The sequence below is a fragment of the Perna viridis genome, chromosome 6 (genome assembly GCF_037379345.1).
Source record: "Perna viridis isolate PV_CMFRI_1.1 ecotype Kerala chromosome 6, ASM3737934v1, whole genome shotgun sequence".
NCBI classification, from domain to species: Eukaryota; Metazoa; Mollusca; class Bivalvia; order Mytilida; family Mytilidae; genus Perna; species Perna viridis.
The window spans coordinates 40,514,057-40,539,120 of NC_142450.1; the positions used below are offsets into that span (position 1 = coordinate 40,514,057).

General features: G+C 32.4%; 2 protein-coding genes across 3 annotated transcripts in view; one reads left to right on the top strand and one right to left on the bottom strand.

Annotated features, from left to right (window-relative positions):
* The first annotated feature begins 104 nt into the window (after positions 1-104).
* Positions 105-16,445, top strand: LOC148614956 (E3 ubiquitin-protein ligase parkin-like). Its single transcript, XM_088589514.1, has 11 exons — positions 105-487; positions 4,703-4,814; positions 5,951-6,063; positions 6,360-6,449; positions 7,183-7,292; positions 7,804-7,940; positions 8,452-8,513; positions 10,154-10,288; positions 11,140-11,220; positions 11,520-11,637; positions 15,116-16,445. The coding sequence occupies exons 1-11, from the start codon at positions 260-262 to the stop codon at positions 15,220-15,222; spliced, it is 1,293 nt and encodes a 430-aa protein (XP_088445640.1). The 5' UTR covers positions 105-259; the 3' UTR covers positions 15,223-16,445.
* A 314-nt stretch (positions 16,446-16,759) lies between these two features.
* The window catches only part of LOC148614957 (MORC family CW-type zinc finger protein 3-like), a 30,535-nt gene continuing 22,230 nt past the window's right edge, over positions 16,760-25,064 (bottom strand). For both annotated transcript variants that reach the window (XM_088589513.1, XM_088589512.1), the window contains one exon: positions 16,760-21,561. In XM_088589513.1, the coding sequence (XP_088445639.1) occupies positions 21,105-21,561 (457 nt within the window). In that variant the 3' untranslated portion in view covers positions 16,760-21,104. The remainder of the gene's footprint in view (positions 21,562-25,064) is intronic.

The following is a 25,064-nucleotide window of genomic DNA, read 5'->3' on the forward strand; positions in this document are numbered from 1 at the left end:
ATATATTTGACTAAGTTTTTAGGGTAGAACATAATATTTCTTCTGATATATTAAGATTATTCACTATGTATTTATTTTATCTTAAAATAATTTCGCGTAGGGATACCTTCTTTCCAACTTTCGATTTGGTACTTTCACTTCGCATAGGACGTATTACTCTAAAACGTATATAAGCTGTTGCTGGTTAGACATGGGACTGTATTCTCATTAAATTAGCTTTTTAACCTTAATACGCTCTAAATAACAGTTTTAGTAATTCATGCCACTTTTTCGAACTTACCCTTCTCTACAGGCACCAGCCTTGCAAATGACTAACATTGTCGTAAATGTTAAATACAATGCATCGTCACCATTCACAGTAAACGTACATTCAGATTGGAGGATATGGGAAGTTAAGAAGGAAATTTCTCAGAACTTAAAATTGGCACCAGAAGAAATACAGTTAATATTTACCGGTTGTGTGTTGAAAAATGAAGCTTTTTTGAAGGTATTTTAATTTATAATATTTATTATTGTTTGTTATGTATACATTTTTGTATTTACTTTCATACTTTTATACAACAGCAAAAAATGATGGTAAAATAATGGTATCATCTTTGTCATCATCGTGCATCATTGTGTTGTCCTATAATAGTCTTTAATTTTGTCCCCGTGCAGGTCCGGGTGTTTAAAAGAATAGGCCTGCAGCAGCGCTAAGCTTGTCGTAAAAGGCGACTAAATAGTGCTCAGAGACCTAGCCGGGGGTTAGGCGCTCTGCCCACAGAACAACTGGGATGTGTGCCCCAGGTGGTGGAATGGGGTACCCCTGGCATGTTACATGCTGGGGTTGTCAGGCTATAATACGGAAAACCTGACCGCAAACCATAGTGGTACACCGTGTTGGGAAGGATGCCACGTTCCTCACACGTTAAAGAACCCTGCTGTGGTATTCGATAGGAGTAGGAACCTTTGCGCTCCGCCACAGGAGGCTAAATTGCCCGACCTTACCCATCCCCCCTTTTTCTAGTGGCAATCAAAATTTGTCGACCCTGTTGTCCTTGTGACCCATCCTTTTTTTTATCATTTCATGTTCATTTTATCATCCATTTCATGTTCATTGTCTGAATATAGCTGAAATATTGCTGCTCGGACGTTAAACCCCAACAAACAACAAACAAACAATCTTTAATTTTGAACGTACGCTAGATTTGAAGTAGGGCTATGAGTGTCAATGCTACATCAGTTTTGAAAGATCCCAATGTAGCAAAAACATTGTCTACTATACATGAAAAATATGTTGTCATAGAAGCAGACAAAGCCCAAAAACAACATTGTTGTCTGCAAAACATATTACATCCAATGTTCATTATCCAAGACATAGAAAGCAATAGCAGAAATTAGACTTATACCACTACTACACTATCCGAAGAGGAGATTGTCAAAAGCCATAAATCTGTACTATCCTCTTTTGGCTATCTACCAAAGTAGATGACTGTGGTCTACAGTTTATATACTTGATTCCTAAACTCTATAAGAATCCATACAAACAATGCTACATAGCTGGATCTGCAAAGTGTATCTCCAGGCCTCTTTCAAGAGCGTCTCTAGTCCTACTACAGCAATTGCTCCTGTGGTGGTATTAATTTCAAGTGGATCCTGAAAAATTCGAAAGATCTTCTGGAAACCCTCAAAGGCTCAATTCAAGATTATTATCAGAATACAGTGGCATTAAAACCTATGGTTTTTTGGCTCTTTGTGCTTCCCCATACTCAGTTGAGGTCCCAACTGAAAAACATTGTGCATCGTTGTTGTTCCAAGGCAGATGGTAAACATAGATACAGATATATAGTTCCTGATAAAGATTCCTCATACTTTGTAAAAAAATAATTCCAAATCATCTTCCAAATATACCGAAGATGTTTTCAAAATGCTGAAATTTTTTTTATCAACAACATATTTATCTAATGTGGTGGACACGTAACTTGACATTTTTAGAGCAACTCAACAGGTGTTTCTAGACAAGCAGAGGACGCTTATTCTTCCAGTGCACCTGGTCCATGCTCCCAGTTTTTAATAGAGTCCTAGTTGCTGATTTACTTTTGTTACTTTGTATGTATTATTTTGGTTATTTTATGTTCTTTGTTGTGTGTGTCTGTTTTCCATGTCTGGTCCTTGTCCCTTGGTTACATTCTTTTGATTTCCGCATGAATCTTTCTTCCCTTGATTACTCCTTCATCCTCGTCTGGTGTCTGTAGACATTGACAGTTTAGATTCCAGGTGATTTTTGTATGAGTGAATGGATCTGTTTGAAGTTGTACTACAAGGTGCCATACCTCAAAGGGAAGGCTTTCTTTTCACTTGAACTCTGATGAATTATTTTTAAAGAACCAAATGGAGCCAGAAACAAGCATTTTCGTGACATCTAAACAATAACTTGACTAAAAGTGAACATATCTCTGTGAAATTGTACCACAAAGTATCTTACCACCAAAAGAGGGAGGGGTATAGTTGTGGGGTTGTGACTAGAAGCATTTATATATTAGGAGCCAAAAAGGAGCCACTGGTCAAATTTTTACCCTGTGTTAAATATTCAATAGGAATAGAAATTCAGAGTTGCATCAAACTTAAATGGTGTGTCCCTACTTGTCCCAACTGTTCAAGGTTTGAGCTCTGCAGTTGTATCAAGCTGCACCCAACCAAGCATTTTATTTAAATGATTATTCAGAAGTACTTCTGTCTCATTTTCAAACACTGTTACAGTCTTAAGATTCCTGCCTACAGTATTTTGTGTATAGAATGTATAAAACTCACAAGAAATGACATTCAAGGAATATTTTTCCACCTTCCTGTTTCTACAGGAATTCTCAAATTAGAAACTCTAAATTTTGTTAACCATACTCTATTTTTTCATTCAACCGAATTAGATATTTCTCTAAACCAAATTCATTTTTAAAAGATCTATAAAACTGTCCCCTAGAAGATGTTGAAATTTCATTATTCCATCTTGCAATAAAATGATCTGATAAAATCTGCTTAAAATACATCTTCTTTTGATAAAAATCTGGTTGATTCACAAAAATATACCCAAGACCAGTATTGTTAAATAAAGATTTTATACAATTAACCCATTTGAAAGAATGCTGATCATTAAAATTTAACATATGTTTATAAAGAATACTGCTTAACTTAGATTCATTAGACATAAGTTTGCTCCAATAAGATGCCATTCTCATTTTTACACGATTTTCTGGAAATCTTCCCAATTCTCCATAGACACAAAAATTTGGAGTAGTATTTCGTACTTTCAATATTCGCTTACAATATTTTAAATGTACATGTTCAATCAATTTCAAATTTTCATAGCCCCAGACTTTGCAACCGTATAATAAAATTGGTTCAATAATTGAATCAAACATTTTTAATTGTTAGTCTATTGGAATATTTTCATTTCATATACATCTATAAATAAAGTGTAAAGCTTTTTGTGACTGATTTATCATTTTCTTTCTAGTTCCTATAAAAGAACCATTATACTTGAATATAACACCTAAATATGAAAAAGTATCAGCTTGTTCTAAATTTCGCCATATAAAGTAAATAAAAAATCATCGTTGCACTTTCTTTTACTGAAAACAATAACCTGTTTTTTTAGAAGCGTTTACTTCAAGCTTCCATTTATCACAGTATGACTGAAAAATATTTAAAGATCTTTACATGCCTTCTTTTGATTCTGATAAAATAGCTGTATCGTCGGCAAACAAAATCACAAATAACTCAAAATAAATTTGGAGTTCTTCACTTAAATACAGTCTTAACAGTATCTAACCCTTGAACTTGTAAACTTAAAAAAATAATCCTTTAAATCATTCAAAAATATACAAAAGAGAAAAGGAGATAAATTTGACCTTGTCTGACACCTGTTAAACATGGAAAGAAATCCGATTCACAACCATTATATCTAACACATGATTTGATTCCTTGGTACATATTATAAATCACTTTGAAACACTTCCCTTTTGTATCCCAATTTTGCAGCTTTTCCCGAAGACAAGACCTGGGAATAGAATCAAATGCTTTTTTAAAATCAATAAAAGTACAAAAAAATTTCTTTCCAAATGCAATATATAATTCCACCAGAGCATGCAATACAAAGATGTTGTCAACTGTAGAGTAACCTTTTCTGAAGCCTGCTTGATTTTCTGAAATCAAATTAATTTCACTTGCGAGGGTACTGAGTCACATGTTAATAATGGATGTGAAAAACTAAAAACCTTTTTTTTCACAATTTTTTTTATGCCACTGTTAGTTAGTTTGGCCGTCAACACCACATACATTTACATACTACACATATGATAGATAACACAGGAGACCTGAATGGGCATATGTTTTTTTTTTTTAATACAAACCATACTTGAACATAAATACATGTAGTAGGATATACAGTCATGTACATATGAAAAATAACTTAAGCATATCAACTTTCCACATACAGCATCATTCATTACTTTATACAATAAAGGTATTGCCATCATACATCTCGAACTATATATGCATTGGCATATTGGAGTAAATATGGTCTACTGTACTTGTCTTGGTATCCAAACATTTCCATTCTCACATTAAAGCATATAATGAATCTTCTTGGGCTTCAAGAAAAATGTATAACACCTATACAAACAATGTAGACGGAGAATATGTTTAATATCTCAAAGAAATATTACAGGATCTCTCTATTGGTAACTGTACAGTACTTCATGCTTTTAAGCAAAAACCTGTGGAAGTTCAGATAGAAACTAGCAAGTCATCCCTTGTAGATAATGGAACTAATGTTACAGGTAAGTTTAATGTCATCATTATATCCTTAGCTTGAAAAGTGTGAAGTTTATAGTGATCATTATGTCTGTCCATCCCTCTGTCTGTTCTCAGCTCTATCTACAACTCCTCTCATAGTGATCATTCTGTCTGTCCATCCCTCTGTCTGTTCTCAGCTCTATCTACAACTCCTCTCATAGTGATCATTCTGTCTGTCCATCCCTCTGTCTGTTCTCAGCTCTATCTACAACTCCTCTCATAGTGATCATTCTGTCTGTCCATCCCTCTGTCTGTTCTCAGCTCTATCTACAACTCCTCTCATAGTGATCATTCTGTCTGTCCATCCCTCTGTCTGTTCTCAGCTCTATCTACAACTCCTCTCATAGTGATCATTCTGTCTGTCCAACCCTCTGTCTGTCCCCAGCTCTTATCTATCAATCCTCTCATGTGTTTGAATGGAATTTGATGAATTTTTTGCACATTGTTTATCACAAGTTTACCTTCTATTTCGTTGTTCTGTTTGAATGATTTTTGGGGTTTCCTAATGCAAAACATTTGACCTGCTATTGGTCAACCAAGCATGGAAAATTTTCTTACCTGCATCTCCTCTAAAATTGCTGAATAGAATTCAATGAAACTTTCATGCATTCTTTATCTTATGACGCCATTGTATAATTACTATTGTTGTTTTCCAATTTGAATGAATTTTGGGTTTCCAATGTGGTTTCTAGGGAGTGGATTTGGGGTGGGGGCAATCAACAAGTAAGCTTTGCTCACAGTATTTGTAGTTTCATAAAACTATTCATAAAAGACAAAAATCGATCTAATCTATAAAAAAAAACATATAACAAATAACGATGAACATGAAAAACGGCGACAACTACTAGACTACAGGTTCCTGGCTTGGGACAGGCACATTAAGTGTCTTCCATCAATCCAGTTACATGAATAAGAGAAAATATGAACAGAAAAAAAAATTATTTACAACAAAACTGTAGTAATTAACATATACTTTGTGTACAAGAATTACTCAAGCATTCAGAAATCATTGGAAGACATAATTTTTTTCAGTGAAAAAAGTTTAATTAAAATCCTGTTGGAGCCTCTCAGATTTGTTATTCTGTTTTTGAATTACCAGTGGTACATATTTTTTTTGCAGAGGATGTTCACAACTTTTTTATATATTGTAAGGACCAGTGTAACTGTTTGTGTCCAGGAAAACTCCGAGTGAGATGTGCCATGTGTTCAGAGGGTCATATTGTTCTACTGAGGGTTTGTAGTAATTATTACTGAAAATTAAATTTAAAAGAAATGTTAATTAATTTTGTTGACTGAAAATTTATCTCTTTGATTCATTTATGAATTTTAATTTAGAAAATGAATTGTTTTGTCTTATTGTGAAAGAAAACAATCAAAGCACTAGCTGAACACTTGAACTTATCATAAACATTTTTGCTAAAACATGTCATGTATATATTTTTTTTTAAGTTTTTACTTCGATACATACATTTACAAACAAGGATATTTGTAAATGAGTAACTTTTTGAAAATAATTCAAAACATTTTAGGAACCTGGGAAATATGATGATGTGACAAAATCAGATGTCATACAGTGTGAGTGTAAAAGTGAAAGTTGCCAAAGGAGTATTCAATTTGCTGTAAGTGTAACTTGGCTTTTGATATATAGCTACAGACAGAACCTGTTAAAAAATTATTTAATCTGTTATGACAGATAATTCATCTCTGATGATGGCTACAATACTGATGACCTTACAGGTTAAAAATTTGCCTGTAAAAAACATGGTTATAAGGTATTTTTATCTAGTGTATATCATCCTGGAATGTATGAATTATTTTCCAATAAATAACACTGTCCTTATAATAAATCACTCTTTTTAAATAACAAGACATTAAGAATCAAATGTCACTGAGAATGCAAGACAGAGAAATCTTGGAAATCAGAGGGAAAGATTTCAAATTCTCTAAGGAGGATCTGTCAAGTAAGAGAACATTGAAATCTGATATTTCCTGGTATTGCATTTTCTAATAATTTTTTATTCTTTTTCTCACTATTAAAGTTAATTTTGTGATTAGTATGCCTATATTGCTTTAAATTTACAGGATGTCATAAAACTTTTCATTTTGATTTCACAAAAGTCACATGCTTTATCTCACCCATGGGTGAGATAAGGATATCTCTCATGGCTTAAAATAGGATTGCGCTTGTCTCTTTAATGAGAAATTCATTTTCTTCCTTCTTTTGCAGAAAAAAAAAATTATTGTAATCAGTTGATGGATACAATTTTTCTTTCAATAAGTTTGTTTTTTGTTATCCTTTTAAAAAATCATTTTCTTTGCCAAATATTGCTATTCATTTACCTCTACTTTTAGAAATTTTATTTTAAATGTGCCAAGCACCAGTCTGAGGATTCTGCACCAGTTCTAAGACATATAAGACCAAACAATAAAAGAAGAGAATGTTTGACCTGTGGTACTGTAAGGTAATGGTATGTTTATATTAGAAAAGGAACAGATATGGTGAAAGACAACAAATGCACTATCGTATAACCCCTATAAAAATAGTAAATACTTACAGAGACCACCAAACGGTCTTCAATAAGTATAAACATACAAAGAGTTTGTTCTATTCTAGCATCTGACTCTAGATAAATGTCGTTGAGAAAACAACTACAGTTTGTAAATTTTGATGAAAATACAACACAAAGACACTTTCACTTCCATTATTCATAGCTGAATTTCCTGGGAAAAAATGCATGGGTTTAATTGTCAGATTCTTAAAAGGGAAGTAACTCATGTTACACTTCAATGAAATATAAATGCTTAGTTTAAAAGGTCACTGGTCCCTATTAGCAAAATACAAGGACCATAGAAAAGAAAAGTACTGTCCCATAGTCCATTCCCTGCATATTGATCTTTTAGGTTTTGATTTATAACTGCACATATATTAATCAGTACCTGTTTTAACTTAGTTTTTCTTGATACTTTTCATAGCACTCCAGTTTTAGTTTTCCCCTGTGATAAAAGTCATGTAATGTGTTTGGACTGTTTTAAATCCTATGGCATTGTCAGACTGAATGAAAGAATGTTCATAGAAGATAAAGAATACGGTTACAGTTTGCCCTGCCCAGGTATGAGTGTTTAGGTTGTTAGCTATGAAAAAACAAACCATAGTGAGAACATAACTTAAAGCAAACTTGAAACTTAATTATCTAAACCATAGGTCAAAGGTCATTAAAGAAGCATGAGAACTGAAGATGAAACAACATACTATGTTAAGAAACCAAAAGAAAAACACACAAAATAAGAAGCATTTTAAAATAATCAACCTTGCCTTCAAATTTTGCTTGGATTTCTATTGACTTACTATGACAGTTAAGCATTTTTGAAAGTTCTAAAAAATGCAGTAAAGTACCGATACAAGTAATGGTTAGTGACAAAAAATCCAAGATTAACATTTAAACTTTAAAATAGATTACTCATATTAAATCTTGTTTACCTACATTTGATGTATTCACCATATCCATAACCTTTGATGTATTCACCATATCTGTTTTTTGTTTTATTTGTAATTTTGTTCTATCTTGTTGATGAAGCACAGTTATTGTTTTATAATTTTAAATACTTTTTTTTATTTTACAGTTGGTTGTGACAACTCATTACTTCAAGATGCTCACCATTTCTATCTCCTTGGACCAGATCAGGTGATTTAATAGGCTTCTAAATATATTATATTTCAATCACATTTTAAATTTGAAAAAATAAACATAAACTTTGTTCACATTATAGAATTTCTAATATGTCATCTTCATATTGTCAAACAGTATATGTCAGTACAACAGTATATGTCAGTACAACAGTATATGTCAGTACAACTGTATATGTCAGTACAACAGTATATGTCAGTACAACCGTATATGTCAGTACAACAGTATATGTCAGTACAACAGTATATGTCAGTACAACCGTATGTGTCAGTACAACCCCACCTTTAGCACCTGCACACTGTCTCTTTTCTGTTGCTGTCGCTTTTAGACAAAACACTCATTTAAAAATGTTTACACTATGATTTAACAGCTGAGAGGTTATCTTTGTCATATTAGAAAAGAAATAATTTTTTCCAGGGGTAGATTTGTACTCATTTTAACATGGGTATGGCATTTATATTCTCATTTAACACCTCACTGTTGCTCGGTGTTAAATAATCAAATATAAATGTTGTACCCATGTTAAAATAAGTACAAAACTACCCCCTCCATGAATTATTTCTTAAGCAACCTACCTATTAATTCTCATACATATTTGATATTAAAACAAGTGTGAGATCTAAATGCACTCAAGTTTCATTATCAGCCAAGTTTAAAACAACCAATATAAATACTGAATTAAATAGTAAGAAATCTGCCTCTCTTGAATCATGTTAATATTTTTCTGTTGTTTGCCTGAAGTAAATGCATATGATAGTTCAGTTTATGATAGTTGTTATGAAGTAAGTTAATACATGGTATATATGTTGTATCTTTGTATCTTCTATATATTAATTTTACATTTTTTTTCAATGTTTCATAAATTTTCAGTTTACAGGTATGTCTTGAAGTATTCAGTCAGTTTTTACTATAGATTCACTGTTAACAATCTTCAGTATAGAAATCTTTTAATCAACTTGACACTGAAGGAATACCTATTTTCTTCCTTTTTAAAACAACTTCATTATTTTCATCATGATTTTCCCTGTCAAGTATTCCATTGACAACCCATTTGTAAGATTTTCCTACACAAATTTCAACAGTTTGTTCTTTTTTACTCTTGAAAATGAAATAATTGATGCAGAATAGATATAAATGATATAAAGCCACTTTAGATATGTAGAATAATTTATAACAAAACTTACGGACTGTATTTATGGGCTTACTTATGATGACAACTTTTTAACATAAACAGTTGATGAATGGTTGGGTGGGAGGTCATGACCTTAAATTTGACCAATGAAATTCATCTACTGCACGAGACTTTTCTTGGGGGATTAAGTTGTTTTTAATCACCTGGTCTCTCAGTATAGAAATTCATCAAAAATGGGAGAAAGTTATTTCTACTATTCATTATAAATTACCAATGGAGTGGTTTTTGTCTTTAATTTTATTTGCCCATTTTTATTTCATTTGCAAATTTTTTTCCCTTCTGAAAACTTGTATATTTCCTCTCACAGAAAGCTGATTTAGTTCTTCTGTTGTGTATAAATGAAGGTATGAGTATTTTTTTCTAAACTTAAGTGAAAGAAGCAAAATGCACAGCTTTTATCTTATGCTTATCCGCATTTTATAATTATTGTTACCTTGTGATGCAGTATGAGAGATATAAGAGATTTGGTACAGAGGAGTATGTACTACAGAATGGTGGAGTATTGTGTCCATACCCAGGATGTGGTGCTGGTATACTGCTGGAGAATGGTGGAAAGAGAATATTTTGTGAAAACTGCAGGGTGAGGCTGTTTAAATTCGAAATAGGTTAGGCTTATCCTACCTGTTGCTATTAATTATAGATGTAGTCTGATGGTTAGATTTCAATGCTTAAATTCTGTTTTTTCTTATACAGATGTTGATACACCACTTAACATCAACTGAAATCTCACTTTTAAGTACAATAAGTTTCTCTCCATACTGTCTGACAAAGCAGTCTATAGTCGACAAATCTCGAATAATATCAACTCGAATCTGACTGTGAAAGTTTTTACTACCAGTACTTTCCAAGATCATTTTTCTTGGACCTTCTTTCTTCCAATCTTGTAACTACACTTATTATCCAACCAAATGTTCATTTGTTAATTTCAAAAAGATTCAATACCTGTCATTTGGACTTCCAAGGTTTTGAAAGATTGTTCCTTATAAAATAGAAACATACCATATAAATATGTGGTTTGTATTATATAATCAATTAATTAATGGGGTATAGAAAGATTTTTAACTTCAATATTGATAGTTTTCAATGCTATCAGGTACAATTGCTGTAGTTTTTTGACAAATTGAGGATGTAGACGTTTGGTAAGGGACACAAGTCTTACAAATCATCGAAACGTTTGTATTCACCATTTTACACCAATCTCATGAAAGTATCAAAGTAACTTGAACTGATTTCATTCCATTTCAAATGAAAGCTTGATAGGCTTTAATGAAGTTGAATATGATACGCTATATATATAATATAATATATCACTGATTTCAAGAGTTATGTCCCTTACCCTAGGTCTACCTCCTTAAATGGGACTTTCAGATTTGTTCAGTAAAATTAGGTTTAAGCATTGTTAAGACAACTTTCACTGTATTTGTTTTTCAGTATGAGTTCTGTCGACAGTGCCTGAATAAATACCATGGTAGTTCTGAGTGTACTCCATTACTACTAGAAGATAATAATCAGGTCAGCTGCTCATGTTGAAAGAAATATTTCACATGAAAAAAATACAAATGGAATGGATTTAATATACAAAACATGTTGTAGCGGTAACTAAAAAAAAAGTTATGAGTATATTCAGTGAAAGTTTCATGTAAAATTTGACAGTATGCTGTAGGTAATTGATTCGAATTTTGAGAAATAAGAGTAATTATTACATGGCATGTGAAACTCTTGTTAACATTTTTTAAAGAAAATGACAATAGCAAAAGTCCCAGTCTTAAAAGTAAAAGTGATGCAAGATACATGTAGATTTCTGTTTTAAGGGCAGTAGTGTGGATGCTGATCATGAGCTCAGAGCCAGATGGGATCAGGAATCCATGGCAACAATAGGGGAAATATCTAAACAATGCCCTGGATGTGGCACTAAAACTGAAAAGGATGGTAAGTTATTGGCTATTGGCCATATAGGTAAAGATGAAAAAATATTTAAAAACAAGGATACAATCACCAGTAAAAGTCTCAGAAAGAAAATATATTTATACTATTTTTCTGCCTTTATCCCCTCAGTGGTATCTACTCAACGAAACTTGGTTCTAATATAAAAAATGGAACCCTGCTAATTATTAAACAAACAGTAATTACAGGGTTAAAGGGTTCAATGTCTCATGCCTGAACTCCATTGTTGTTTCATTAGAATTAATATCCTTCAATATTGTATGGCTGCAGTTTGTACATATTTAGTCCATACATCAATAATCTAAAACCCTTTTGAGTTTCATGGTTTGGTTCACAGGGTCATTTTTACTCCTAATCATTGTACTTGTTAGTGTTTTATACCTTGTATTGTGCCTGAATATACTACATGTTCTTCATGCAGAAGTTTTTCAAATTTAAATTTGACTTTGGATCATTACATTAAAATACTTACCAACTGATCATTTTTCTTATAAATGTATGTTTTTGTCAGTAAACTTAAGATGTACATGTAATCAGACAAAATATGTAACAAAACTGTCTCAGAATAATACTGAATTTTTCAAAAGTTGGCATTTAGGTTACAGACCACCAATTCAACCAATGAGCATTCGGAACGTACGCAAAAATAGTCCTACGCAGAAATTACCCCTGTTCCTCATAGTGCTGTGAAAAAAGTTCTCATCTTATTTAAAAAATTTAAACAGTTTCTGAAAGGAAAAACATTTCTGTACATTTTATAGGTGCATTTTGCTTCTTGTGATGTGAAGCCTAATCTCCATAATGATTTTTAAATATACCGCTATCTTGTGAAAACACTGGGATTTCCCATGCTATTTATAGACCCTTCACTTCCGGTGACCAGTACTGCACTGCAAGTCTGCTAACCCCACATGCCATTCTGAGGATTGTGAGCTGACATATGTAGAATCATGCTGATATATAGTCCTCTGCAGGTTAAAGTTAAGGTAAAGTCCAGAGAAGCCATTGAATATTGTGAAATTAGCATAGAAGCCTATGGGAAGTGGAATTAGTGGTTTTTAGCCTTAAGCTGAAGCCATGGCAAAATGAAAAGTTTCTTGAAATAGCTTTAAACTACTTGAAGATCTTGTTAACTTTGCTATGAGAGGAATACACTACAAAAATCCTTCAAAATATGCATTTTTTTTAAGTTATAGGTCCAAATTATGGAAAATTGGTCTTTTTGGCTGATTTTTATGTCCTATCTTGTAAAAAGTGTAGAAAATTTAGTAAAAATATCAAATATTAAATTTTGAGGGCTATATTTACCTAAATATGGTGGTAATAAGCACTTGAAATCAAGTTTTGTGTAGATTTGAGCAAAAAATTAGGTTAGAAATGAGGAAAAACTCACTTTCATTACTGCGGTTAAGGCCATATAAGCATTCCCCTATGGCAACATGGAAAATCCATTATTGAGTACTTTTTTTGCTTTAGGTGCCCTTTACTGGTCATGTTTTAATGTGAAAACACTGTATTTACAAATTTAAAGCCAAATATATCACCTTTTGTGAAAATTTAAAGATTTAGGATTTTTGACATGTGATCAAGAAAAAGGGGGAGGCATGTCAGAAATAAATTTTTAAAAATAGACTAATTTCTCAGAAAATGATTACTTTTAAATCTATCTCTTTATTAATATTGTTAAAAAACAAGTTGTGATTGATTTTTTTTATTTGAAAAGTCAGAAAAAGTTCTTTGCAAATATTTAATGCATTTAAGTATGGTAGAATATTGTCACTTTTTTGCTCGCGCAACTTGGTTACCCTATATTTAAAAATCAAATATTTAAAAAAGTGCTTGTCACATTTCACTGTAACTTTGCAAATGCATTCAGTATGTGTGTATGAAGATACCTGTATAGTTATTTATTTTTTCTAAGACAAAAAGTGACCGTTTAGGTTACAGACCACCAATTCAACCAATGAGCATTCGGAACGTACGCAAAAATAGTCCTACGCAGAAATTACCCCTGTTCCTCATAGTGCTGTGAAAAAAGTTCTCATCTTATTTAAAAAATTTAAACAGTTTCTGAAAGGAAAAACATTTCTGTACATTTTATAGGTGCATTTTGCTTCTTGTGATGTGAAGCCTAATCTCCATAATGATTTTTAAATATACCGCTATCTTGTGAAAACACTGGGATTTCCCATGCTATTTATAGACCCTTCACTTCCGGTGACCAGTACTGCACTGCAAGTCTGCTAACCCCACATGCCATTCTGAGGATTGTGAGCTGACATATGTAGAATCATGCTGATATATAGTCCTCTGCAGGTTAAAGTTAAGGTAAAGTCCAGAGAAGCCATTGAATATTGTGAAATTAGCATAGAAGCCTATGGGAAGTGGAATTAGTGGTTTTTAGCCTATATGATATTTTTATACGACTGCAAACATTTTTTGGGGTCGTATAATGGTGTCAGCCTGTCATTGATGTCATTGGTGTCATCGTCCTTTAATTTTAGTTTATTTTTGATAACTTGAGTAAAACTTACTTGATCTTTTTAAAATTTTAACACATCATTCTTAGGGACATTGTAGAGGGCCTTATTGTTTTTGGAAGTTTTCCCCCATTTTGGAAATAAGGGGCTAGACTGGGGGCAATGGGTGTCATTAGGAAAACCTGTTGTTGATCTGATTTTTATGATTCAAATGTCAATCTGTTCATTTCAAAATTCTGTTACAAGAATGTTTACAGGGTAGGTTTATCTTCTGGGCCACACCAAAAAAAAAATTCAACTTTTTAAAATTGGGTCTGATTTTGAACTTTTTTATTGGATTCCTTTTGAAAATCTCTTTCTGCATTTATCAACCAGATTTCAGATATATCCTACAGTTTTCCAATTTATAGATGGTCAGAGAGGCTATACCCCAAAAAATTGACTTCTTTATTTTTGGTCCCATTTTAATTTTTTTTTTATTTATTGGATTCCTTATAAAAATTGACTTCCATGGTTATATCATGCTGTGCTCTACATAACTCTTTATTAAGCACTGTTATTCTTTTAAGTTGTAATTTTGAACTATGAAGTGTGTTGAGCCTGGACATTGTATCTGAATAGTTGGGACAAAGATTCGGGGTTCAATGAAGTGTAGCTTGATACAACCCCAAAGTGTACATCCTCTTGCAGCAATTGATTAGACTACTACATGTATGCTGATTATTTATTAATAATACATGTCATCTCCAGTTAACTAAAACCTCCCTCATTGACTGACATAATCATTCTGAAGAAGTTATACAGTGTATTTACAAAGATATATTTTCAAATAGATTATCAAATAAGCAAATGTTTAATGTGTTACCACCTACAATCAACTTCACATAAGATAAATGAGCAAAATGTTTGATCAGAAACCGGTAAAAATGAAGGTAGTGAAGTTGTCACATTTGTATGCATGTGTATCACTATTCCATTTTTAGGTGGCTGTATGCACATGAAATGTACCAGATGTCATTTTGATTGGTGTTGGCTATGTGAGAAAGAGTGGACTAGAGAGTGTCAAGGAAACCATTGGTTTGGATATTAACTATAACAACCAACTTTTTGTTTGTTTGAGGATCATGTATTTAAGCAAACTTGTGGCTTTAAACACATTGTAACAAGTCAATTTCTTGATATTTAATATTTGTCCATACTCAGGAATCAGCCATTATTTATAAACTAAAGACATATATTTTTTTTATTTTGAATTTTACCATCATAATTTCTCTGTGCACATTTTTTATTCATCCTATAAAAATGTACTTCTGATTGAAAATTTTGGCAACATAAAATCCTTTCTTAAACTATAGATATTTAGTTTTCCCTTACACTAAACACATCACTGCTCTGGTATAGTTTTCCAGTACACTCAACACATCACTGCTCTGGTATAATTTTCTTTGTAATTCTTGTGTAATTAATTGCTTTGTATTTTATAATTTGAGAACTGTGATACACAAGCCATTTAGTATTTGTAACTTCTGTTGTGTACACATGTATTTTCTTGTGTTCATTGAACTGTTTTTGCTGCTTTTAAGACTGTCTTAGAGTTCTGTTACTGAAAGAATTATCAATATAAAATATGCTAAGAAATTACAAGTCCTTTATATTTATAAAAAATATGATGTATTTAAGAATGTTTACACTTTTTAATTCAAATCATTAGTGAAACCTATCTAAAGCACTGGGGCTCGAATTCTATTGTCAAAATGGCATATAAACTCAAGCCCTTGTGTTCTAAACCTTTGGACTTAAAAATGGGTTCAGTTAAGACAGATGTTCAGTTTACCCAGGTTCAAAATCATTTAAACTGATATAAGTGTCTGGTTTACACAGGTTTTAAGATTAAGGCAAGTTTTACTGCATTATGAAAAGAATTGTAACTTGTCTCTTGTATATTCATATATAATAAGCTCACATGGATCTTCGGTATAAAGTTCAAATTTATCACAAGATTTGTATTGTTGACAAAACCAATGTAGGGAAAATACTTTTTTGTAATATATGTTACAATGTACCAGTAAAGGAATTGTAATATTTGGAGAGATATTTTTATTAGTTATTTATATTTTGTGTGTGTATTTTTAGAATAATAATTATTTGAAATTGAATGTTTTCTTATTGTAACTGATTGAATGATGACTTAAATGACTGCCAAAAAAATACTTAGTAAGCATGTCATTCTCTGATCAACAATACAGCATTTATCCATAATGCAAGTTTTAGTTATTGTAATTAATAATAAAAAACATTTCAATAATTTATTAATTTACTGTCTCTATTGTTTTTGGATTGATTTCAAAATTGGTGTGTGGCCTTATTTAGATGGGGCAGAAGTTGTGATTTTGGTTGCTGTCTAATATCATCTTCCTGTTTCCAATGACTTCACTTTTTCTACCAAGTGTGAGAGCTGCCGTGCCTTCATGTTGTATATCATTTTCAACTATGGCAGTTATACTTAGATTAACTTTAAGGATAATGAAGTACAGTTCCCAAAATATGGATCTACATTTGGATATAAGGTATGAATTTGGCAAGTGTAATGTACATTTTGTGGAATCAATTTAAAAGATAAAACAAGACAAAGTTTAAGATTTTAATAACTAGGTATTCTGACACTAAACAACTAAGTATCAGATTTTACCAAAGATCACTAGTTTTGGTATAAAGATTTATAAATGAAATAATGCTGTTGTAAAGAAATACAAAGGTTAAAAAACGGGCTGTCTTAGTCTTTGACCCATATAAATGATCCACAAGTGCAATGTTCATAGGAGTACCTTGTGTATTGTTACAATATAGTAAGTAATTCTCGTGGGGTGCTTATTTTGGGAGCTTAAACAGTCTGTTTAAAAATGCCAAAATAAATGCTCCAAAAATTGAATTTGAGCTTAAATATTAAGTATACCATTCAGCATCTGCCAAACTGAGAAATGCCAAAATTTAACTTTCAAATCACAAAATTGTACACCCTATATGGTAATACCAGGGGCAATAAGGACTGTAATGTATTCATAGTAATTTAAGATTAAGCATATCAACTACATCAAATACTGTTACACCCGATGACCTGATTCTAGTGATCAGTCTTAAGGTAAAGAATTCTATGATTTTATGATAAAATGTTCACCAAAGTCAACAATACATAATAAATCACACTACACTGAAAATAATTGTAATGAATCAATTAGAAATTTACCCCAATACAACACCAACAGTGGAGTTAAAAGTGAAATAACACAATCTCAGTACTAACAGTGAATGTTATATAACATCTCCAATGTACTGCAGAATAATAAAAAAAAAAGGCAATATTCTTCCTTATACTCAAATTGGTAGATTTTGAACTAGCCACATAATATTATGCATGACTTAATACACGTACTTATTATTATGAATACCCGTTATCTACATCATTAGGATTAAAAATTAAAAAAACAAACTTGCATACATTGGTATCCGAGAGTAAAACGGGTCACTCAATTAGCTCAACTCTTTACAATATAATTTATGACAATTACTGCTATAGTACAATAAAAAAACCTATAAGAATTTCAAACACTATTTTATCTGTCTATGAACAATTTAACAAGGACCATAGGATATCTGAACTGTGTCAAATGCAAATACTTGTTTAAGTTGATTCTAATGCAATAAGAAACCAAAGTTCAAATATTTAATAATAATAACCAAAGGCGTAAACGTATCCAAAATTTTCCCTTGTAGATCATGACTGTAACTTAGTTTACCCTTTCTGTAGCTGTATTTTAGTCGTTCTATATTAGAATAAAAAAATATATTGCAATGCAATTGAAAATGGAAAAAAATGAAATTTCCCTGAGTTACATAATGAATATTTGATAAGTGGTGAGGGGTTAGAAAAGGATAGAAACTACACAAAATCATTATTCTAATTGTCAAATTTACAGATCCCAAAAGAAGAAAATGAATAATAAAGACCATAATATTATAAATTCCGTATTGTTTAAATGCTAATAGATTGCAATCACATAATTACAACTCATATTTTTGAAACTTTGACTGTACTTGAGTATGATTTTCCTTCATTTTGCAAAAACTTAATTTTCACTTAGCAATAAAAAATGCATACAAAAATGTTTGAATATACAGTTGTTCAAGTTACAATCAAATCTGCTCTTAAAGTGACAATTAATGTTAACCCTCTTATTAGGTTATTTTTGTATGTTCTATAGTTGTAACCTCTTTAAATATTAACTGTCTATAAAAGTCAATGTGCCTTGTCTGAAGGGTGACCTTTGTTTACAGGTATGACTACTGCAGTTTTGAATTTGAGAGCTACAACATTGCAATGACACTGATTGGGCAAGATGTGATGTTCTGGGACTATTTTTTTATTGGCAACATCACAATTATTTGATGTATTTGTGTCATTGGAAATAACTGATATTTTTTAGTACCACAGTAGTAGCCTGAGAAAGGATACATCAGGCAGCAAGCACAATGAAAAAAAAGATAAAATTGCCAATAATAAGATGTACAGTGTAAGCAATGTTTACATATCAACAATACACTCAATGCAACAGACAATTGAGAAAGAAAATAGAAATTACAGTACATCCATGTTAGTACTAATTATTTGCAATTTATTTACAAATCCCAAAAATAAATCTCCATTTCTGTTAATAGAGAAATATATCAATACATAACAAAACTGTAACTACATCAATTATTTATGGTTAAAAACAATAGTACTCAATACTTGATCAAATTTGCTAATTTACCCTTCTTTTAGATCATCTTTTGATTATTGTTTTCAATAGACCATATCTGAAAACTAAGCTTTTTATCCATACATGTAAAATGTCTCTCTACTATTTCAGTATTTCTTTAGTCAAGACAGTTTTATTTTATAACAGTCAAACCTATGACTTGAAATTTCATACTTTGCCAATGTCACAATTACTACAATTCTTTTATCAAATACTGAAAGGTTCACTGACTTATAACATTAAATTTCAAAATAGAAATTCACCTATCATTGTTCAAGACTCATAGAATTTTTTTAATGCAAATCATAACAAAACAAATTAAACAAGTTAATCTCAAATAACTGGAAACATTAGGAAGGAAGAGTTATGTGAACATTTAACAATAAATCAAATACTTAACAAAATACAAAATCATCAATGAGATTTACTTAAAGAAGCTAACACCTTTAATGGAAGAATATATTGTTTTAATGAACACTAAAATGTAGCATAATACAAATCATGCAAAGTATCGATACAAACACGATGCTAATAACAGGATAAGTTTAAGCTTTGATAATATGAAAATATAACCATCAGTTCACTTATAGGTCATGATTTCAGGAAAATTTCTAATACACCAAGGAGTTAAATGTAGAAGGATTCTTATCTCATAATTTATTACAATATCTCGCATGGCAAGATTTCAGTATACTCGCCACAGCTACTTGCCGCCTCTACTGCTATTGAAGTCAAAATTAGGTCATATAAAACATAGATATTACAAAAGCAGCTATAAACATCCTTATATACACCCTCAAACCATTTTTTTTATCAATTTCAAACAAATTTTATAATGATGGTTCAGGTTTTGAAGGAGTTGGAATTTTAATTTAGGAGGGAGTACCTTACTGGAGGGCATGACTCTGGCCCCCGTTTTTTTTTTTTTTTTTTTTTATCAACAGTTGGTCAAATTAAAATGTTGATACCACGAAAGAATGGGAGGCAACAGCTATAAAATTTCTTATATACACCCTCAGACTATTGAAGTTCAACTTATAACGAATTATATGACGATCCTTCGGGTTTTGAAGATGGAGTTTGAATTTTAAATAAGTAGGGAAAACTGTCGTTGAGGGAGTGACTACAGCCACCATTTTTTAAAAAGTCAAAAGTAGGTCAAATAAAAATGTTGATATTATGAAGGAAGGTGGAGCTATGGCTATAACTCTCCTTGTATATACCCTCGGACTATTTTTGTTCAATTTGAAACAAATTTTATGATGATAGTTCGGGTTTTGAAGAATAAGTTTGAATTTTAAATGAGGAGGAAAGACGGCCTTTGAAGGTAGGATTAAGTTGAAAATTTAATAAGAGATTAAGGTCTCAAATCGAGGTATTGATCAAAACAAAACATTGAAAAAATCTGGAGGCAACTTGAGGTGGGATATTTTAATTGTTTTTCAAACCATATGGGTCAGAATACCTACATTTATCGTGATGAAACGTTGAAGCAATAGAAATGGCCACCATTAACAGGGCAAGCTCAGCATCAACAAAATGCATCATGGGTAATCTTGCTGTATATCACCCCACACAACATATTTATTATAGTACTATGTAAAATTGTGTGAGAATCCAATCCTTGCTATATATAAATCCTTGATTACACATAGTAGTGATTGCGTACACATTTTTTTGTGAACACAAGGGTAGGCTGACTTTCATCTTAAATCAAGGAAATGATCTATACTTTAATCATTTAACTCCATAGCACCAAGTTTCAAGATTATGTAACCCATAACCTTCATAGAAAAATATTTTCAACACAATCTAATCAAGACGCATCACAGACAGACAGACCTAAATCTCTAACCCAAACAACCCATTTCACTGATGTTAAAAATGATAGCATAATAATGAAAACCAATATACATATACCATTTGATAAATATTGTCAACAATTAATAAATAAACTAGTTGAGAACATGTTTGTCAACACCGAGTCGTAAATGTTAAGAAGTCTAAATCAATGTTGTGAATATTGTAGCCTATGTAATGTGTCTTTACTACATAACTACATTTCTTATTGCATTGTAGTGGAGTAACATGTACACAGCAAATTAAAACCTGATTTTCTAATCTCCTAATATTTTGATTGAACTACTTGATTTACCAAACTTATTAAAATCCGGAATCATGAATTGTGTAAAATCATAGCATCAACGATATCTTCTACATTTTCTGGTTTTCCTAAGTCTTCATCTGGGACTATCATTTTTAGAAGTTTATGTACATTATTTTGGAAGTTCTGAAGTCTCTTTCTAATACTGTTTTCTTCTGAAAGTCCGTGGTTTGTTTGTACACCAACTTCACGTACAGTCTGTATTGATTTCTCTGTTTTAATTAAACCTGGTTCTATTTTTATTTTTGAAATGTCTGGTTTTACTTCCTGATCTTTTCGAGTAACCTTTGCTGGCGTTGGCCCATTATCTTCTTCATCAGAGTCTAAGGTTAGATCAACAACTTTTGTTTTGTTCTGGTCTTTGACAACATTAGAATTGTTTTGATTTAAACCAGAAGTACTAGGTCCATGGTCCATGGGAATAATATCAACAAGATCTCCATCTTCTGTTTTTATCTGTATTGTCTCACTGAAAAACGAACAGACTAAGGTTAGACTATTTTGAATGAAGGAGCCTTATATGTTCCATACAGAATACAAAACAGTGATTCCCAATATAAGAATTTCTATAAGAGGAAAAATCCAATGTTGTTTTTTAAGGTTACCAACCCTACTCAAAGTTTGAAAGAAATCAGAAAACAGACACTACCCAAGTGATCAGCAAAAATTTATGATTTATCCCTCAAGTTCCATATGAAAAAGGCAGCCCCAATCAACAAATTTCATTCTATCTAAACTTTTATTGTTACACCACATCAAAGGAAATCCATGGTAACAAGCAGAAATCTTAAATTTTTACATAAGTTTCCTCACAGACCAGTGATTCCCTCCATAGAATTTCTTAAATAATCAATTCTGCCAAAACTTTTAGAGTAACCGACTCACTGTACAAAGTGTACCAAAATTCAACATTTTTAAAGTAAAATGGGATTTTATCAAATAAATACTTACCATCATAAATTCCGAGTAAGTCTATCTGCACAAGTCAAGCAGGCGGAATCCCCTATCTAAAAATATCATCCAATGGGATGATCTTATAGTAGCCATCTACCCTTTATTCATCCATTTAATTTTCAAAAGTAAGCAAGAAGCTATACAAAAAATAACAGGGGATGAAGGGGAGGCTGGGAGGGACCTTTAATTTATGATGGTAAGTATTTATTTTATAAAATCCCATTTTACTTTAAAAATGATGACTTCTATTACAATAAATATGTTACCATCATAAAGTCTGAGTAAATTTTTAAATTATTAAAAAAAAAACACAGAATCTAACGTAAAGCTGAATCCCCTGCAGGAATTTTCAGTTCTCCAGAAACCTGCTGATAAAACTTCCTCTAAAGAAATATCATTAAACAGTGCCCAAGATGTAGAAATAGCTCTAACATCGTGGACTTTAATGTTCAGACTAGACACAGATTCTTTGCTAGAAGAATTGCAAGCTAAGTGAATGGTCTTACAAATCCAGGTAGACAATGTGTTTGCTAATAAATCTTTAACATTTTTTTTAATAGGAATAAATAGCCTAGCATTAGTCTTAGCTCTAATACTACGGGTTCTTTGTAAATATATGAGTAAAATTCTGATAGGACAAAGTAGTTTACAAGTAGTATCAATAGGCAATGAAGGTATAACTATTGGCTCTGAACCTCTACTAGGAATCTGATTTTTGGCTAAAAAAGCTGGATCAGTTAAAAGAGTGACTGAAGATTTATATCTATTGAACCGTAGACAAGAATCAGAAATAGAAAAAGCATGTAATTCGCTTCTTCTCCTACCTGAAGCTAATGCCAGTAAAAACAACATTTACATGTATATGACAAAAATATGATATCTACTTCTTCAGCTGGTTCAAAAGGAAAGGTTTTTAAAAATGATAAAACCAAACTTCAATTCCAGGAAGGAATTAAAACCTGTCTAGGACGTTCAAGAGTAAAATTCTTAACTAAAAGAGAAATGTACTCATTACTACCAAAATCAGGACCACCAGACAAGTGGATAGTTCTGGAAATAGCATAACGATAACCTTTAATTGTAGAAGGAGACAATTTTTTATCTTCAAAAAGGTAGATAAGAAATTCCGCTACTTGCTGAACAGTAATTTTGAGCGGATCAATTTCCTTCTCACTACACGAACTACTGAAGATTGTCCACTTAGCATCGTATACGATGTTGGTAGAGTCTCTGACTGCTCTGAAGAGATGTCTGGCTGCTCATTCAGAGAAGCCTCTCTCCTTGAAACTATCCCTGAGAGAAGCCAGGCGAAAAGATGTAGATTCTCTGGATTGGGATGAAGAATCTTGCCCTTGAACTGGGAAAGAAGATTGTGTCTTACCGGTAGTAAGAGTGGACGAGCACAAGACAGTTGAAGAAGAGCTGGATACCAAGCTTGCGTGGGCCAAGCTGGAGCAATAAGAATGATCAGATATTGCTCTGAAGCAATCTTCCAAAGAACTGCTGACAGAAATCTGAATGGAGGGAATGCATATCTGAACATTCCTTCCCAAGGAAAACTCAAGGTGTCTACTGCATAAGCTTCTGGGTCCGGGACAGGTGACATGAACACCTGAAGTTTGAAGTTGAGACTTGTTGCAAACAAGTCTACATGAGGAGACCCCAATAAAGAGTTATTGCTTGAAATACTGACTGGAGAAGTTCCCATTCTGTATTTACTGGGGCTAGAGTTCTCGAAAGAGAGCCTGCTAAGACATTGAGTTTCCCTGGAACATGACGAACTACTAGCTGAAGCAGAAGTTGATTGCAAAAAAGAAGAATTTCTTTTGCAAGAAGAAATAGCTTGAAACAATGAGTTCCCCCTTGGTTTTTTAAGTAAGCAACTACCGTCGTAATGTCGGATGCAAGAACAACAGACTTGTTTTGCAGAATATGCTGAAAATGAGAGATTGCCAGAAGAACTGCTTTCATCTCTAGAAAATTGATGTGTTCTTTCAGTAAGTCTGGGCTCCAGACCCTTGATACTGAAGGACCTTCCAGATATGTCCCCAACCGAGGTTGAAGGCATCTGTGAATAGAGTCTGATTGGGAACTGGAAAGGACAGAAGCTGGCCTTTCAAAACATTCTCCTGAACAGTCCACCACAAAAGATCGGGAGACAATTCCTGAGGAATAAATGGATTTTGATATTCCCAATTCTGAGAAAATGGGAGCCAATGCTGAAGCAGATAAAATTGGAGAGGTCGAATGTGTAGTCGACCAAGAGGAACAACGTCTGCTAAGGAGTTCAAGAGACCTAGTGGCTATGAAAATTGGCGAGCAGAAACTGTTTCCTGAGAAAGAAACTGATGAATTTTCAAGCTGAGGTTCTGAAATTTTTCCCGAGGAGGTAGAACTAGTCCTAAATGAGACAGGTAATGTTCTCCAAGAAAAGTAAAGTCCTGAGAAAGAATCAGGTCTGACTTTTTCCAAGAAATCATGAACCCCAGGGAAAGAAACAGTTTGATAACTAGATCCGTGTTTACCAGAAGCTTGTCCTGAGAAAGGTCTTTCAACAGTGAATCGCCTAGATAAGAATAAATCTGAATGGCCTGAGAGTGAAGATGAGCTATGGCAGTCTACATAGCCTTGGTGAAAACTAGAGGTGCAGTAGATAGGCCGAATGGTAATGCTCTGAATTGGTAAACCTTGTTGTTCCAGACAAAACGAAGAAATTTTCGGTAAGAAGGAATTATAGGAATATGGAAATAAGCGTCTGTCAAATCCAGGGGAAGTGGTCCACATACCTGGAAATATTGAAGCTCTGATAGAACGATTGGTCTCCATCTTGAAATGGGGAACAACCAGATAAAGGTTGAGAATGGACAGGTCAATGACTTGTCTCATTCCTCCTGTTTTCTTTGGAACAAGGAAAATCAGAGAATAGAAACCTGGATCTATTGATGATACAGGAACTTCCTCTATTGCTTTCTTTGTCAAAAGACAATCTATCTCTGCTGACAAAAGAGATATTTTTTG

Coding starts and splice junctions, on each gene's coding strand:
- LOC148614956 (XM_088589514.1), top strand. CDS start 260: ATGCCACTTTTTCGAACTTACCCTTCTCTACAGGCACCAGCCTTGCAA. Junction 6,450..7,182: donor AAAGGAGTATTCAATTTGCT/GTAAGTGTAACT, acceptor CTCTACTTTTAG/AAATTTTATTTTAAATGTGC. Junction 8,514..10,153: donor ATCTCCTTGGACCAGATCAG/GTGATTTAATAG, acceptor CTTGTGATGCAG/TATGAGAGATATAAGAGATT.